This window comes from Asterias rubens, chromosome 14, assembly GCF_902459465.1.
Source record: "Asterias rubens chromosome 14, eAstRub1.3, whole genome shotgun sequence".
In the NCBI taxonomy this organism is placed as follows: domain Eukaryota; kingdom Metazoa; phylum Echinodermata; class Asteroidea; order Forcipulatida; family Asteriidae; genus Asterias; species Asterias rubens.
In genome coordinates this window covers 8552987-8572435 of record NC_047075.1, presented here as the reverse complement: position 1 = coordinate 8572435, position 19449 = coordinate 8552987, and the positions used below count along the sequence as shown (strand labels likewise).

The 19449-nt window shown below is 38.6% G+C and overlaps 1 protein-coding gene and 2 non-coding genes across 3 annotated transcripts in view; all 3 read left to right on the top strand.

The window, feature by feature from the left end:
* Positions 1–17260, top strand: part of LOC117299467 (nuclear pore membrane glycoprotein 210-like) — a 39600-nt gene extending 22340 nt beyond the window's left edge. The window contains exons 16-24 of the mRNA XM_033783007.1: positions 2748–2919; positions 3281–3401; positions 5420–5519; positions 7987–8179; positions 10884–10990; positions 11995–12096; positions 14473–14574; positions 16350–16478; positions 17114–17260. Coding sequence (XP_033638898.1) covers positions 2748–2919; positions 3281–3401; positions 5420–5519; positions 7987–8179; positions 10884–10990; positions 11995–12096; positions 14473–14574; positions 16350–16478; positions 17114–17245 — 1158 coding nt within the window. The 3' untranslated portion in view covers positions 17246–17260. The remainder of the gene's footprint in view (positions 1–2747; positions 2920–3280; positions 3402–5419; positions 5520–7986; positions 8180–10883; positions 10991–11994; positions 12097–14472; positions 14575–16349; positions 16479–17113) is intronic.
* Trnas-aga lies at positions 15876–15948 on the top strand. Its single transcript has one exon. It is a non-coding gene; the product is annotated as a tRNA-Ser (tRNA).
* Trnas-aga lies at positions 16136–16208 on the top strand. The gene has a single exon. It is a non-coding gene; the product is annotated as a tRNA-Ser (tRNA).
* Positions 17261–19449: the final 2189 nt, after the last annotated feature.

The window sequence follows — 19449 nt, the reverse complement described above, 5'->3', positions numbered from 1 at the left end:
TTAATACACAGGACACTATTGAGGGTTGGAAGACCGAGAAGAATGCTTGGGTGATAACTGATAAATTTTCAACTTGTATGACTTTTATCCTTTGTCCAGTATTTCCGGATGTCTGTGTGCACACATGACTCCTGTGAGGTATTAAACAGGTTGAATGTTGGCAGAAAATTGTTGAGAGTTATTGAGAGTTGAATAATTTCAAATGCCCTTGTTTTGTTTGTGTTGATATTGGGAGGTTTTGGTTTTTTTAAACATTTTTTTTTACATTTTTGTTTTTGAGTTGTTTCTTATTTGGACAACTGTTCATCTGCTTATTAAAGAAAGTGGACACTATTGGTTGTTGTCAAAGACCAGTCTTTCACCTGGTGTATCTCAACATATACATAAAATAACAAGCCTGTGAAAATTTGAGCTCAATCAGTCGTCGAAGTTGCGAGATAATAATGAAAGAAAAAACACCCTTGTCACACGAAGTTCTGTGCTTTTAGATGGTTGATTTCGAGACCTCAAATTCTAAACTTGAGGTCTCGAAATCAAATTCGTGGAAAAATACTTCTTTCTCGAAAACTACGTCCCTTCAGAGGGAGCTGTTTCTCACAATGTTTTATACCATCAACCTCTCCCCATTACTCATTACCAAGTAAAGTTTTATGCTAATAATTATTTTGAGTAATTACCAATAGTGTCCACTGCCTTTAAACTATGCATACTCGTCGAGAGGAGAAATAATCATGTTACAACAAAATAATTGTTGCACACTGTGATTTGAGGTCCATGTTTTTTTTGCCATTTCCCCCTCGGGTGCACAAAACGTCATGGACCCCGTCACAGCATGCAACAATTGTATACTGTATTATAAATAAGGGAATCAATGTGTGGTAAGCTTGGGCGATATCGATTTATTTTATTCACGATATATCGCCGATAATATATCACGATATTCGATGTAATCGCGATTAATTAAATTTATCGTGATTTATCGCGATTTATCGCAATTTATCGCGATTTATCGTGATATATCGCGATATATCGTGATATATCGATATTTCGATTAAAACCAAATCGATCCGATATCGAAAATGTTTCCAAATTAGTATCGCGATATTCGATAATATCGTGATATCGCCCAAGCTTAATGTGTGGTGAAGAGGTTTTCAACTAGTGGTTTAATCCCAACGAGGCCTGGTTCTTGATAATTTTAATGAGACGAAGTCAAGGTAAATTATCAAGAACCAGGCCTCGGTTGGTTTTAAACCACTAGTTGAAAAACGATTCAACACACTTTGATTCCCATTCATAAATACCTTTTCGGTCAAAAACATCAACACTTTTTGGTCAAAAAGTAAAATAAATGCAAAAATTATAATTCTTCAACGATTTCTTTCAACACAACACCCCTCCAGCTATGAAATGGTAAGGCCCTCAGGTAAACAACTCCTTATAAGGGAATGCTGTGCGCGTCGCGCGTATCTTGTGATGTGGCACAACTGTTTCAATCAGCCGTTGCTCTTGACCAATAGTAATGAAGAAACTGTCTTATAAGCAAGCTGGCGTGGCCTCATGATGTTTCAACACTTTTTACTGGTCATAAACAAAGGTTTATACACACCCACTTGACGCGCGTTCCACCAATAGGAATAGCGAAACTGTCTGAGGTATTTATGAATGTTTGTTTTACAAACAGCAGAAATGTTCTATACTACTTTGTTACAGTTTGTGTTGATGGTGGTACACCTGCATTGTTTTTTTTTTAAAGGATTTGGGTACTTTTTGTAACAAAAAACACAATGTCCACAGATGTACATTAAACTGACACCGTTTGAAGATACATGTAATGATAGTAGAAAGCTTCCCTGAAAATATTACTTGCTACGGTGCTGTAGTTTTTGAGAAATAAGTAAAACAAGTGTGGGCTACAATTTTTTTTTTTCAGAGGACGTTGTCACCTACTCCTAGGGCTGAAACAGGGTTACCCCTGGCCGGTAGAGCAGAAAGCTCTACCCCCCCCATTTTACGTAGCAAGTGTCACGACCAGGATTCGAATCCACACTGTGCTGATCAAACATTAGAGCTTGAATCCATTGCTCTTAACCGCTCAACTACATGTACAACACTGCATTTTAGTTTCTATTATCCATTTTGAGGTATGGTGGACACAACACTATAACACTGTTAGGTTTGGATACATTTGTCTGTATACACCCAAGCCACACAGTGCACTCCTATAGTGACCACCATTAAGCTTGGGCGATATCGATTTATTTTATTCACGATATATCGCCGACACTATATCGCGATATTCGATATAATCGCGATTAATGAAATTTGACATCATCAGTCTTAAAACTCCAAGTGAAAGTTGCAGAAGAGACAGTCCTAGCATAAGAGAGGTGTTCTAATGACCTATTCTTCTGGTTTTACTCCAAACCTATGGGGTGCAAGATGTCTCAGCTAGCAAATACATCGCGATATTTAATCGATATCGCGATAACGATATTTAGATTAAAACCAAATCCATCCGATATCGAAATCGTTTCCAAATTAACATCGCGATATTCGATAATATCGTGATGTCGCCCAAGCTTAAAGATACCTCACAATTGAAACTAATCACTGTTGCTCGAAAGCTAAAGGTACATGTAACCCATAAGCAAGGAAGCTACATGTAGGTATGTGAACTACATGGAATCCCTACCCTTCCCTAATATTCTATCATTTTCTAATATTCTATCATTATTCCTGTCTAGGTGCTTGATCCAGAAGGAGTGGCTGTAGTGACCCCTGCATCTTCCAAGACGTTTGTACTCTCAGGAGGTCCTCGGCCCTGGGTTCTTGAACCGTCTCGATACTATGAGACTCTGTCTGCTGAACATGAAGAATGGGTCGCTACTAAACACGTCAAACTCTATGGATCAAACAGTGAGTTAGACTGATTGTAGTTTCAAAATTATTGATTCGGCTTATGGCGAAATTCTTCGCTTACTGCTTACTGGGTCGATTTCACAAAGAGTTCGGACTAGTTTGAAATTTAAGTTTACTCCTAAGTTAAGTAGGACGAGTTACTTGTCCTAACTCGAGATAAGACTAGTCTCAACTCTTTGTGAAATCCACCATTCGGCACGGTTTTACAATAAAAGTAATTATAAAAATAGTTGCTTCTTGTTTTATACTATCAACAGCACTCTTTTGATTGTTACAAAGTGCTAAAAAATTACCAATAGTTTCCAGTGGCTTTAAGACTGAATTAAACATATAACATATTTCAATTTCTTTACAACAGAGAACAACCACGTCTTTAATGTGGTGTGTCTGCAGCTTGGTGAGCAGACGTTTACGATTACCGTGGGCAACAGTCCCACTGCTAAGAACAAGCAGCCAGCCGTCTCAAGGGCTACAATCAAGTGAGTCAATTTTTTTTTGTAGGGAAACATATCAAAAGTCTATTAAAAGGTTCTGAGCTCTTTTTGTAAGAAAAAACACAATATCCACAGTTATACATTAAAGACAGTGGACAATATTGGTAGTTGTCAAAGACCAGTCTTCTCACTTGGTGTATTTAAACATATGCATAAAATAACAAACCTGTGAAAATTTGAGCTCAGTTTGTCGTCGAAGTTGCGAGATATGAATGAAATAAAAAATACCCTTGTCACACGAAGTTGTGTGCTTTCAGATGCTTGACTTCGAGACCTCAAATTCTAAACTTGAGGTCTCGAAATCAAACTCATGGAAAATTACTTCTTTCTCAAAAACTACTTCACTTTAGATTGAGCCGTTTCTCACAATGTTTTATACTATCAACCTCTACCCATTACTCATTACCAAGTGAGGTTTTATGCTGATAATTATTTTGAGTAATTACCAATAGTGTCCACTGCCTTTAAACTCACACCCATTGAAGATGTGACGGTAGAAAGCTGCCCTTGAAATCACTTACTCAGGTGCTGTCGTTTTTGAGAAGTGTGTAAAACAACCCACAAAATATAGTTTTGTCTCAGGAGACAAAAATTATTTTAGCATGTACAACATATTTCCTTAACATTGTTTGTACGAACTTCGCAATAACTGCAGCACCTCAGCAAGTAGTATTTCTTAAAGCCAATATACACTTTCGGTACAGAAAAAAAATAAAAAGTTCACCGATTTCCAAATAATTTACAGGGTTTACAGAAGGTTATGGTGAAAGACTTCTCTTGAAATATTGCTCCATGAAATGCTTTACTTTTTGAGAAAACATTAAAACAATATCAATTCTCGATAGCGAGAATTACGGATTTATTTAAACACATGTCATGACACGGCGAAACGTGCAGAAACAAGGTCGGGTTTTCCCGTTATTTTCTCCCAACTCCGATGACCGATTGAGCCTAAATTTTCACAGGTTTGTTATTTTATATATAAGTTGTGATACATGAAGTGTGGGACTTGGACATTACTGTTTACCGAAAGTGTCCATTGGCTTTAAGGGAAGCTTTCTAACATCATTATCTTCAAGCTGTGCAAGTTTAATGTAAACCTGTCGACATTGTGTTTTGTGCTACAAAAAGTACCCCAATTCAGTAATGGAAGGGGGGGATGGGGCTGTTCAAACTGTTATGTTGTTACATTTGAAGGCTCGGGAGCATAACCATGTTGTATGTGTATATACACGTACATATTTGGTTTGCAGTAACACCATGTGTGTATCTACATTGTATATGTACATGTACTTGCTGGGTTGATAATTTTCTTATGAGAACTTGTCTTGCTTTAAATTCTACTTCTGCGGAGCCGATTTTTTTTGAATTCGGAAGAACTGTCAGTTCTGAAAAGAACTGTCCCCTGCTTCGTAACCATTACCTGGGTGGAAGGTAGGAAATCGACAGTGACTACTATTTTTTGCTTTCGGTTTGAGGGGACTTCTCGTTATTAGTGTAGCTTCACTCCTGTACATTGTACATTGCGTTATTCTACTGCCATGACTACCGCAGAGTATACTTTTTGGAATTTGGGAGATTTCTCAGCTCTGAAAACAAAAAAAACTGTGCTACTTGTATTAACTACTATTGTACCTGTGTGGAAGGTGCAGTACAAGTAGGAAATCTACAGGGGCTACTGTTTTCGCATTAGTGGATTAAGGGGACTTTCTCGTCATTACATTGTAGCTTCACTAACTTGCATTATACTCTACCACCCTGGAGTAGATTTGTCCAAATTCTGGAGAATTCTCAGTTCTGAACAGAACTGTCCTGCTTTTTAACTATTACCTGTGTGGTAAATCGACAGGGACTACTATTTTTGCTTTAAAGTGAGTTACACATGTACATGTATAGTTGTTCTCAACGTTTGGACGAGCAAGCTCTAGTCATTGTCAGGGGACTTTTATTATTATATTTTATTAACCTTGTTTAATGTTTGCCTCCCCCCCCCCTTCATTCAGATTCCTGTGTGCTTCACCAGTGCGGTTACAGCTCATACCGGTCATTAACCAGCCTCAGCTTGAAGAACCTTGCCCAATCACTTTAGACTCCAACAATCAGGTAAGATCTACATGTACTTACATGTACAGCTGGTTTAAACCGGTTCAGTCTGGTTCTATCCACCTCAATCAGGTCCAGACCACCAGTAGGGTTACAGCTCATACCAACCTCAGCTTGAAAAACCTTGCCCAATCTCTCTAGACTCCAACAATCAGGTAAGATCTACTTGCAGCTGGTTGAAACCGGTTCAGTCTGGTTCTATCCACCTCAGTCAGGTTCAAACCACCAGTACAGTTACAGCTCATACCGGTCATTGACCAGCCGCAGCTTGAAGAACTTTGCCCAATCACTTTAGACTCCAACAATCAGGTAAGATCTACATGTACTTACATGTACAGCTGGTTTAAACAGGTTCAGTCTGGTTCTATCCACCTCAATCAGGTCCAGACCACCAGTAGGGTTACAGCTCATACCAGCCTCGGCTTGAAGAACCTTGCTCAATCTCTCTAGACTCCAACAATCAGGTAAGATCTACTTGCAGCTGGTTGAAACCGGTTCAGTCTGGTTCTATCCACCTCAGTCAGGTTCAAACCACCAGTACAGTTACAGCTCATACCGGTCATTGACCAGCCGCAGCTTGAAGAACCTTGCCCAATCACTTTAGACTCCAACAATCAGGTAAGATCTACATGTACTTACATGTACAGCTGGTTTAAACCGGTTCAGTCTGGTTCTATCCACCTCAATCAGGTCCAGACCACCAGTAGGGTTACAGCTCATACCAACCTCAGCTTGAAGAACCTTGCTCAATCTCTCTAGACTCCAACAGTCAGGTAAGATCTACTTGCAGCTGGTTGAAACCGGTTCAGTCTGGTTCTATCCACCTCAGTCAGGTTCAAACCACCAGTACAGTTACAGCTCATACCGGTCATTGACCAGCCGCAGCTTGAAGAACCTTGCCCAATCACTTTAGACTCCAACAATCAGGTAAGATCTACATGTACTTACATGTACAGCTGGTTTAAACCGGTTCAGTCTGGTTCTATCCAACTCAATCAGGTCCAGACCACCAGTAGGGTTACAGCTCATACCAACCTCAGCTTGAAGAACCTTGCTCAATCTCTCTAGACTCCAACAATCAGGTAAGATCTACTTGCAGCTGGTTGAAACCGGTTCAGTCTGGTTCTATCCACCTCCGTCAGGTTCAAATCACCAGTACAGTTACAGCTCATACCGGTCATTGACCAGCCGCAGCTTGAAGAACCTTGCCCAATCACTCTAGACTCCAACAATCAGGTAAGATCTACTGACAGCTGGTTTAAACCGGTTCAGTTTGGTTGTATCCACCTCAATCAGGTCCAGACCACCAGTGCGGTTATAGCTCATACCAGCCTCGGCTTGAAGAACCTTGCTCAATCACTCTAGACTCCAACAATCAGGTAAGATCTACTGACAGCTGGTTTAAACCGGTTCAGTCTGGTTCTATCCACCTCAATCAGGTCCAGACCACCAGTGCGGTTATAGCTCATACCAACCTCAGCTTGAAGAACCTTGCTCAATCTCTCTAGACTCCAACAATCAGGTAAGATCTACTTGCAGCTGGTTGAAACCGGTTCAGTCTGGTTCTATCCACCTCAATCAGGTCCAGACCACCAGTGCGGTTATAGCTCATACCAGCCTCGGCTTGAAGAACCACTAAAAGTAAAAGTTAAACTTTTTTTTGTTAGAGCCGGTGATGGTCTTTGAAATACCATTCACTCAAAAAAATATATTTTTTTATGTTTGGGACCAAATATCTGACATACATGTAGCATCTTTAACAAACGCTTTTAAATGCTTTTAAATGTGCCCCTTTAAGCAAAAGACTAGTCCTCATTTCTTTGTCCTTGGATGGGATGTAAATTGATACGAATTCCCATGTGTTGTGTTTTGCACGCAAAAGAACCCAGTGCTCTTATCGAAAAGAGAAGGGGTTCACCCCGGTGTTCGATAGTTTGATCGGCTGCAAACTGCACCACACAGTACCTAGTGCACCATTGTGCATGGCAATTTATGAAGGTCTCGTACTTAAAGAATGCATGGACAATTTTGTAAATCAGTTGAGAACATTTTAAAGGGTCTATTTAACTTTTGTAGGACAAAAAACACAATGTCCACAGACTTACACTAAACTTACACAATTTGAAGATAATGATACATGTAGTAGAAACCTTCCCTGAAAATACTACGTGCTGAGGTGCTGTAGTTTTGGGGAAATTAGTAAAACAATGTCATGAAAATAGTTTTCGTCTCATGAGACGAAAATTATTTTAATCATTTACAAATGTATTTTCATGACATTGTTTTACTCATTTCTCAAAAACTACAGCACCCCAGTAAGTAAGATTTGAAGGGAAGCTTTCCACTATCATTATCTTCAAACCCTGTAAGTTTAATGTAAATAATAATGGACGTTTTGAAAAAGTACCCAAACAGATTCTTTGAAGTGTGACTCTAACTTTTCGTCCCCACTTTCTTCTCCAATCAGCTCCCAGTGATGAACAACGCTAATCTAGACATCATGGTGCGTGCAGTGGACAGCCACGGCAACTTCTTCCATAACTTCTCCTCCGTCGTCGTCTCATGGACAAGCTCGGACAACTCCCTGGCCTCCTTCAAGACCCCTCTGACTGCATACTCTGATGTGGATGGCGAGATAAGAGGATCCAAGATCCTTAAGGGTGAGTCCATTCACAGTGTGGGGTAGATCTTTAACAACCTATAGGTTATACAATTGTTGCACGCTGCGACGGGATCCATGGCGTTTTGCCACCGAGGGTGTACAAAACCCATGGACCCCAGTCACAGCGTGCAACAATTGTTTTGTTATACCTTGGTAACATTGTTATTCCTCTTCTCAAAGTTCTGTTGTCATCTTCAATAATGGTTTAATAAGCAGACGAGCAGTTCAAATAAGAAACAACTCTTCACCTGTTCCCTCGAACCCGCGTGTTTCGTACAGCGCTGGAAATTTACCAACGGTGGGAACGATCAAGGTGATGTACACCTGTGTACATCACTTTTCATGTTACCCGGCGCGCTGTGCATTACGCGTAGCGCGCATCTTTAGCCATGATACATGCGTATTTGTTGCATGGCACGTGATTGGTTCTCGACCAATCAAACTTCGCAATTTGTACAGAGGTATAACAATATATCTTGTGATTGGTTTAGAACACGAGAAAATAGAATTGGCTGTTGCAAACAACTTACTGTACCAATCAAATGGACTGATGGTATAAATGCAAAAAAATAGTTAATGGCCTGACGTTTCAACCCTAGCAGAATCTTTCTCGAAGGCTAAAACATGTTACATGTACATGTACATGTACATGGCATGTGTGGGTATTGTTCGCAATACTTTTGAATTCCTTTTGAATCCCGCTCTACTCAATGTTCTCTCTCTTAAAGATGCTATGTCAGATTTTTTGCCAATTTGACCAAAACATTTTGATTTAAAATTCAATAGGTATTTTGATGGGGGTCAAGAAAGTTACAAGCTTTCATTTGAGCCATTGCTCGAAAAAGTCCACCAATTATTAGTAACAGTGAAATAGAATGATCAAAATTTGTTTTTGTCGGGATGCCGACAATATTTCACATGACCAATTCTTATGTGTTTTATAAGAAACGTTTTAAATTTCTGTCATGGTTCCTGACCATTAAAAGTGAAAGTTAAACTTTTTTCCGTTAGAGCGGGTGATACTCTTTGAAATACCATTCAGGGCAAGCGTCCTTTCGTTATTAATTTTCATATTTAATAAACTAAAAGTTTTTCAGCCAAAAAGAGGAGGCCATTTTGAAGGCAGTCATTAATCAAAGAAACTGTGACATTTGCTTGATGAAACTAATTAAACTGTTAAAGATATCCACGATTTAAATGTTGTTTGAGTCAAAACGTCCTTCCGTTACCGTGGAATTGCCCTTCACTCAAAATAAATTATTTTTTTAATGTTTGGGGCCAAAAATTTGACATGGCATCTTTAAAGGGTTTGAGTTCTTTTTGTATGACAAAAAGCAGAATGTCCTCAGATTTTTATTAAAGATAATGATAGAAGAAAGCATCCGTGGAAATATTAATTGCTGAGGTGCTCTAGTTTTTGAGAAATGAGTAAAACAATGTCACAAAATTTGTTTTTGTCTCCTTCCCTCTCAGAAGAAAAAAATATATTTTAGCATGTACAACATACATATGTACATGTATTGTGACACTTGTGTCCTTGAGCAAGATACTTAGCTATAATTGCTTCTCTCCACCCAGGGGTAAATGGGTACATGTACCTGTGAGCGGATAAGAGCACCGAACTCAAGCTCTGCTGCTTCTGTTAGCAGAGTGTGGGTTCGAATCCCGGTCGTGACACTTGTGTCCTTGAGCAAGACACTTAACTATAATTGCTTCTCTCCACCCAGGGGTAAATGGGTACATGTACCTGTGAGCGGATAAGAGCACCGAACTCAAGCTCTGCTGCTTCTGTTAGCAGAGTGTGGGTTCGAATCCCGGTCGTGACACTTGTGTCCTTGAGCAAGACACTTAACTATAATTGCTTCTCTCCACCCAGAGGTAAATGGGTACCTGTGAGGGCAGAGATGGTTCTTGTGATTGATTTAGCCGAGTAGCGCATATTAATGTTGCACAGGCTGCATACTCCCCACCACGGAGCTGAGATGGTTTAAGGAGTAAATTAAGGCCCAGTGACCAGGGGTAATAATGTGAAGCTCTTGGGGACTCCCTTCGGGTGTGAAAAGCGCTATATAAAAATGGGTTAAAATTATTATTACGCAGCTCTCCTAAAAACATTTCTCTGTGTTTTTACTTTTTTTTTTTCAAAAACTTTATGACTAACGAAGCTGAAACTTATATAGGTAAATTATATAACACATATATCTTCATTCACAGTGAGTAGGGATTCATGTCATGTCCAAAAAATTGATCTACAAAAGGTATCAAAACCCTTTAAAGGCAGTGGACACTATTGGTAATTGTCAAAATCCAGTCTTCTCACTTGGTGTATCTCAACATGTACATAAAATAACAAACCTGTGAAAATTTTAGCTCGATTGGTCGTCGGAGTCGCGAGATAACTATGAAAGAAAAAAACACCCTTGTCACACGAAGTTGTGTACTTCCAGATGCTTGATTTCGAGACCTCAAGTTCTAAACTTGAGGTCTCGAAATCAAATTCGTGGAAAATTACTTCTTTCTCGAAAACTACATCACTTCAGAGAGAGCCGTTTCTCACAAGGTTTTATACTATCAACCTCTCCCTATTACTAGTTACCAATTAAGGTTTGATGCTAATAATTATTTTGAGTAATTACCAATAGTGTCCACTGCCTTTAAGCACAGAATAACTACAATTGTTACAACTGTACTTTGTTTTACAGCATGGGAGGTTTGTAAAATGCACGCGAAGCGAGGAACAGTCTCGGTCACTGCCTCGTCCTCTACCTACGATGCGGCACTCTTCAAGAAACACAATATCCAATTGCCTGTAAGTTACCCAAAGAAGTAATTTTTAACCTTGTCAAAAAAATGTCAGATTTCTCAACCATTAAAGGAACATTACAAAATTAATAAGAAACAAAAAACGTGAAGATCACAGATTTACATAAAACTTACACGGTCTAATGATGATGATACAGTAGAAAACATCCCTTAAAATATTTCTGTCTGAAAGTTAGTATTTGATGAGAAATAAGTAATCTAATTTCGCTTTTGGAGTTACATGTAAACGCTCAGTCAGCGTTTTATTTATTTTTGTTTGGCCACCGATGCAATGCAAAACTTGTAATCAGTTTTTCACTATTTTCTCGTGACCCAGATGGCCGACCGATCTCAAACTTCTACAGGTATGCAGTTTATGTATATGATGGATTACATAAAGTGCTTACACTGCCAGCAACTTTTTTGCAAGCAAAACCAATTCTGTAATGTTCCTTTAAAGACAATGGACACTATTGTTTATTACTCAAAATAGTTATTGGCATAAAACCTTTCTTGGTGACAAGTAATAGGGAGAGGTCGATCGTATAAAACATTGTGAGAAACGGCACCCTCTGAAGTGCCATAGTTTCCGAGAAAGAAGTAATTTTCCACGAATTTGATTTCGAGACCTCAGATTTAGAACTTGGGGTCTCGAAATCAACCATCTAAATGCACACACCTTCGTGTGACAAGGGTGTTTTTTTCTTTCATTCATATCTCGCAAGTTCGATGACCGATTGAGCTCAAATTTTCACAGGTTTGTTATTTTATGCACATGTTGAGATACACCAACTATGAAGGCTAGTCTTTGACAATTACCAATGGTGTTCACTGCCTTTAACTGAAAGATTTAAACACATGTCTCATCAGTCAAAGCTATTGTGTGTTTGCTTGGGTACACTTACCATGTCTCCCCAGTATGTACGAAGTTTTTTTGCAGATGTGACTGCATCTTCTAAAATTAGAGAGGCATGAGCCATTATTATTCTTATTTCTTGTTGTCGTTGACAGTTGAAGTTGTATTCCCTGAGTGCATCTCTGGAGTTGATTTTAGTGAAGGAAGCAACAATTGAACCTGAGCAGATTGCCATCTTCAACCATCCATCTAATAGGGTGAGTTGACTTTCTTAAAGGAACACGTTGCCTTGGATCGGTCAAGTTGGTCTTTGAAAAGCGTTTGAAACCGTTTTTAATAAAATGCATATGGGTAGAAAGATGTTGTAAAAGTACATGTAGAATACAATGATCCGCACAAACATGCCTCGAAATTGCACAATTTTCCTTTTACCTCGTCGACTAACACAGTCGGCCATTTGTGGGAGTCAAATTTTTGACTCCAATAAATGGCCGATCGTAAAGGAAAACCTAGCAATTTCGAAGCACACTTATGTGGATCATTGTCTTCTACTTTTAAAACATCTTTCCAACCATAATATGCATTTTATAAAAAAAACGGTTACAAATGCTTTTCATATACCAACTTGTCCGATCCAAGGCAACGTGTTCCTTTTAATGAAGCACTTTTTATCGTAGAGGCGTCATGGTCTGGTAGGTTATTCGCTCGGCTCCAGCGGCCAGGTCTATCCAGGACCGCTGGGATGAGCTAAGAAAGCTTGTTCAGATTCTTGTTTAATATATATATCGAAGTCTTATATAGCGCACGTATCTACCAAACAAGGTACTCAAGGCGCTGAGTCTATACAAACTTTCAGAAAGATAGGTTATTGCAGTGATGAATTCTGAGACCCAATTATTTAGCACCTTATAAGGGTTTACAAGGTGCTACGATGCATTAAGCAGCCACAACCAGGAACACTGGGGCGAACCCCTTCTCTTTTCGATAAGTGCACTGGGTTCTTTTACATGCGTTTACACAACACATGGGACCAACGGCTTTACGTCCCATCCGAAGGACGAAGCAATGGTTAAGTGTCTTGCTTAAGGACACAAGTGTCACGGCTGGGGATTCGAACCCACACTCTGCTGATCAGAAACACCAGAGTTTGAATTCGGTGCTCTTAACCGCTCGGCCACGACACTTCCACGAAGTGCGTCATGCGTGCAGTGCTATTTATATGATGCAGTGTGAATGTGATGCATGATGGGACTATGATCATTTTCTGGATAGACCAATAAGCAAGCTTGATACATTTGCCCATTTATTCTGAGTAATTACCATTAGTGAACAGTGCCTTTCAAGGAAGGACACTATTGGTAATTACTCAAAATAATTGTGAACATAAAACCTTACTTGGTAACAAGTAATGGGGAGAGGTTGATAATATAAAACATTGTGAGGAAAAACGGCTCCCTCTGAAGTGATGTAGTTTTTTAGAAAGAAGTAATTTTCCACGAATTTGATTTCGAGACCTCAGAATTAGATTTTAAGGACCCGAAATCAAGCATCTGAAAGCACACAATTTCTGCGACATAGTGTTTTCTTCCATTATTCTCTCGCAACTTCGACGAGCTTAAATTTCCACATATTATGCATATGTTGAGATACACCAAGTGAGAAGACTGTTCTTTGACACTAACCAAACGTGTCCAGTGTTTTTAACATAAACTCTCACCTGGAAAATATAGAAGAAGGAGGAATGTCACACCAGCCAAAGATCCCGTCCATCCAAATACATGGCCCATCCGTTCTTTGTCGAAAGTCTCCTTTACAACAACATCAAGTAGTATTGCTGTCATTGACACAGCATTTCCAAATACGAAAGCATTCACAGTCATAAGCCAATAAGACGTCAACCAAGGATCCACGGCGAAGTAAATGGTTTCTAGAAGTAGAGCTAAGGCAAGCCATGTGTATGTGCTGAAAACTTGAACAGTTTGGACCAACGGACCAATCACAATGCAGGAGAACCCCCTCCCGAGTCCAAAAGCAACGATGAAATATGATTGGAGGATTAGTGCAGACAGGAAATTCTCTGATGCAACTATCTCACTACTCCCTTTGCTCCTCTCAAGCCATCACACTGACCCACCCTTCTTCCAAGACGCTACCCACACTTGGTGATAGAGCCTTCACTACCGCTGCTCCCAAACTGTGGAATAAACTCCCAGTATCTCTTCATGATCCACAATCTGTCAATATCTTCAAAAAACTGCTCAAAACTCACCTGTTCTGTTGACAACATACATTTAACTGTAAAGCACATTTGAATATGTAATGTACATTATATGGAAAATAATAATAATAATAATAACTCATTTTTATGTAGCGCGTTGCACACCTGAGGGGTGTCTCAAAGCACTTCCATCATCATTACCCCTGGTCACTGGGCCTTAAATCATTCCTTAAACCATCTCAGCGTCCTGGGGAGTATACAGCCTAGGCGCAATATATGCGCTACTCGTTAAAAACCAAGAACCATCTCTGCGCTATAAAAGTAAACGTAAATACATTATCATTATTATTACATTACTTTCAGTTGTACCTTATACTTGAAATTATTTGACTTTGTGTTCCCCTTTCTTTTGAAGGTTCATTTTACACTACATGGAGGTTCTGGACACTTCCAGGTCAAGCCGAGTATCCAAGGACTCGCAGAAATCACCTACGATGACAAGAGGAAGAAGATCGAGGTAAACAAAAAAAAAATAAGTTTAAATTTTGTTTTATTAGACTTTACGCTGGCATAAAAATATAAATACGTGTATACAAATCGATACATATTAAGTTACAAAGAAGCAAAATAGCTTAAATACCTAGCCAGTGAGTGGCGAGGAGGAACAGGTCGTCCTGCCACAACAAAAAAAGAATAAAACGCTCATTGCAAACGGGAAGTTGGTTTTATTTATTTCTCATCAAATATGACATTTCATGCGGGATTTTAGTTTTATTTGTTTCTCATCAAATATGAAATTTCAGACATAAATATTCTAAGGGATGTTTTCTGCAACATCATCATTTAATTTTAAACTGTGTAAGTTTGTTCTTAATCTTTGATTTTAAACATTTTATTTTTTCTTACCAATTCTGTAACAAGGTTCCTTTAAAGCCATTATACACTTTTGGAACAGAAAAAAAAATGAAAGTTCACAGATTTACAAATAACTTACAGGGTTTACAAAAGGTAATGGTGAAAGACTTCTCTTGAAATATTATTTAATTAAATGCTTTACTTGTTGAGAAAACATTAAAACAATATCAATTCTCGATATCGAGAATTACGGATTTATTTTAAACACATGTCATGACACGGCGAAACATGCGGAAACAAGGGTGGGTTTTCCCGAGTTTTTTTTCCTGACTCCGATGACCGATTGAGCCTAACTTTTCACAGGTTTGTTATTTTATATATAAGTTGTGATACACAAAGTGTGGGCTCTTGGACAATACTGTTTACCGAAAGTGTCCATTGGCTTTAGCATGTTTAAAGATTAAATGAGAAATGAACCATCCTGTAGTCTTTGGTGGAATCTGGTGGCATAGCTCTGTGGTTTCAGACACTTTAGTATTCAAGCAATGACTCTCACCCATTGGACTAACATGTTATCATTGTATCTTTTATATAATGAATAGGGTAGATGGCCTTAGCTTTCGATCCAATCCGGACCTTTTTCAGAGGCATAAAACAAGTACAAACAAATACATATCCATTTATAGAAAAAGAGAGGGGGAAAGGGATTAAGGAAAGGATCCAGAAAGAAGCGGGAAAATAACAGCCAATCAAAGTTCCTATTTCAGAAACAATATTGGTGGCTATGAACCAATAGGAGTGAAGTGGCGAGGACAAAGGATGTTTAGAATGAAAGGAAGGGTTACTGGACCATAAAAGTGGTAAATGTATTGTTCGACAACAATGCAGGGAGACATGAAAGGGTAGGATTAGAGAGCAAGTTGCATCATGATGCAACTAACAATGGTCTCTTGCTACCGGGCAATCTCGGTGGTCTAGTTGGTATGACACTGCTCTAGAATTGCGGGGGTCGTGGGTTCGAATCCCACCCGAGTAAAATGCCTGTGATTTTTTTCACAGGACTCGGGAAAGTACTGAGTATACAGTGCTACACACATCGGTGTATATGGGTAAAAACCAAAAATTAATATTCTTTATCCCCGATGCAAATTTAACATCTATTAAATCGTTTGCAGTACCCGCTGCTAAAACATAGGATTCGAACTGCCTCTTGCTACCGGGCAATCTCGGTGGTCTAGTTGGTATGACACTGCTCTAGAATTGCGGGGGTCGTGGGTTCGAATCCCACCCGAGTAAAATGCCTGTGATTTTTTTTTTCACAGACCTCGGGAAAGTACTGAGTATACAGTGCTACACACATCGGTGTATATGGGTTTAAAAAAAAAAAAAAAAAAAATTAATAACAATGGTCAATTGTATCTTTTATATTATGTATAGGTAGCACCAATGCACGATGGTATCTTGACCATGACAGCCTTTGACCTTTGCCTTACAACCTCCCAGCATGCATCATCCAAGATTCACATAGCAGGAGTGAACACCATCAAGTTGAAAGTTGTGGATAAGGTACACTTCCTTGTGTTGTCTGAATTTCTCAAAAGAATTTATCGTTTATCCAAAATAAGAAAACAAGTCAAACAAGGATTTATCTTTTGATATGAAATCTTTATCCCCGATGAAAATTTATTATTTTCTTTATACATTTTATTCATACAATTTTGGATAAAAATATCCATATAAAGTTTGTTATAATATAAATACAACTTTTGTAAACTTTCTTTTCAAATTAACATTGAAACAGAATGTTAACCTTCAAGCTCAATATGGGAAAGCTCCATTAAAGAGACAGGCCATAATAAAGCATACTCTTCCTCCGGCAACTCACACCTGTTATCTTTATGTAATTCCTTTACCCATCAGTAAATGATGGTCGGAATTATTCATCTCAAGTTTTCTGCCAGCACATGTCTCCTGTTTTTCTTGTTGATGTCATGAGCCTATTTACAAAGCACTGTTCTACCATAGCATCACACTACGTGTAGCATGGAATTGTCAACGTACATTGTAAACACACCCAGTGAAAATTTGTTGTAATTACCAAACTCGGAAATGGAGCTTTCTTGTAATGTGTTGTCGGAAGATGTCCAAAATTGACCATAATTTCACTCTATTAATATCTACGTCCTCCTTCTGTGATACAGGTTCAAGTTGATCATGACATCACAGCAGCAGTGCAGGTACTAGACTCTACAGGCCAGCCGCTGTCCGTCTCCTACTTCCCATTGATGAACCTACAACCTAAACCAGGATCAGATATCATCACAATAAGGTAGGACAATTTTAAATTCTGTGTTTGTGTACTATTTCTTTTTGTAATTTACCAAGCCTACGGAAGTATACATTGTAAGCTGCAGCAGCGGAAATCTCAGAAAATTTGTTAAAGACTCTGGACACTATTGGTAATTACCAAAGACCAGTCTTCTAACTTGGCAGCTTGGTGTATCTCAACATATGCACAAAATAACAAACCTGTGAAAATTTGAGCTCAATTGGTTGTTGAAGTTGTGTACATAAATAACGTAAATAAATACAATTAATAAGAAAAAAACAACAATATGTAAGTAACTAAAATAGACGATGCATTTTGGGCCTCAGTAGGTAACTTGTTCCATGGATGTATTACACATATGTACAGGATGCATTTTCTCTTCATGTAACTTTTCCACATCTACATATTAGTGTATTAAAGACACATACACTTTTGGTAAATGTTGAAGACCAGTCTTCCTTCTTGGTTGATCGAATTGCATAGAATAACTAACCTGTGAAAATTTGAGCTCAATTGGTCGTCGAAGTTGTGAGATAATAATGAAAGAAAAAACACCTTGTCACACGAAGTTGTGTGCTTTAAGATGCTTGTTATCGAGACCTCAAGTTCTAATTCTGAGGTCTCGAAATCAAATTTGTGGAAAATTACTTCTGTCTCGAAAACTACGTTACTTTAAAGGGAGCCGTTTCTCACAATGTTTTATGCTATCAACACTCCCGCGACTCGTTACCAAGTGAGGTTTTATGATAATAGTTATTTTGAGAAACTACCAATAGTGTCCAGTGCCTTTAAGTGGTCGGTGTATAAGCTGCCTGGACAACAAATAGCATCAGAAAAACAAGATTATATTTTTCTGTTCAGAAGACAAGTTTTGAAACAGCAGTGGTTGAGGTAAAACACCAATCAAGTTGGCCATTTTAAATTGTGTGTGTGTGTGTGTTAAATAATAACATCGTTGTTGATGGACTGCAAGCTACTTACGGTAGCTGCCCAGAATTTACATAAGCCGCATCAGAAACTGCCCATCGACATTCCATCAGCCGATTTCATGAAGCGCTAGGATTAATCCTACACGTATCTCTGGTTTCAATGTGTCCTAACGTCTTTGGAAAAGGAACTTAACTCGTCCAAAGTCCTAAGATTAACTCTGGGTTAGGAAGATATTGGTGAAATCGACAGTCAGAATACACTGCTGATGTTGTTGCAGCTACTGACCAGCAACTTAAATGTTCAAGTGAAGTAGTGTCTGCTTTTGAACGTCGGCATGCAGCGTGCGTGTGCATAATGCAATGTACATGTACATGTACATCATATTCTATTGTTTTATTCGTGTAGCGCTTATTTGTTGCACAAGGCTGGATACATGTGAGGATGACATGCTCTATCAAGTGATTTTCATTTCATTGACTTTTGGAATGATGCGTTATTTCAAAAATTGGGTCAAAGGTCACGATAACATATTAAAGATCATAGTGACTTGTACAAAAATAGTCATAAAGTTGTAAATTTTGAAGAGCCCAACTGTTTCTTAGTGGATTCTGATAGAGGAAGACATGCTCTATCAAATGATCTTTATTTTGTTGATTTTTGGAATGATACATTATTTCAAAAACGGGGTCAGAAAATTTATTTTTGATGAAAGAATTGATTTGAGCATGCAATTCTCATCAATTTGATACCAAATTTGCATATATGTGATAAAAATTGACATGGTTATGACATATTTTTACCAAAAAGGTGGTATTTTACCCTAAAAATGTCAGATTTTAGTGGTTTCTGCCCTGACCACATGGAAAGTCCGATTGGGCTGAAAATTGGTGTGCATTCATTGCTCATTAGGACCTACAAGCACAGCAATTTTTATCAAAATCGGAAGACATGAGGTAAAAAAGTGCGTTGGTCTGACATGTGCACTCCCCATGGAGCTGAGATGGTTTAAGGAATGATTCAAGGCCTAGTAACTAAGCTTGGGCGATATCGATTTATTTTATTCACGATATATCGCCGACAGTATAACGCGATAGTCGATATTTGAAATAATCGCGATTAATTAAATTTGACATAATCTGTCTTCAAACTCTCAGTGATAGTTGTAGAAGAGACAGTCATAGCATAAGAGAGGTGTTCTAATGACCTATTCTCCTGGTTTTACTCCTTATGGGGTGCAAGATGTCTCAGCTAGGAAAATACATCGCGATATTGCGATAC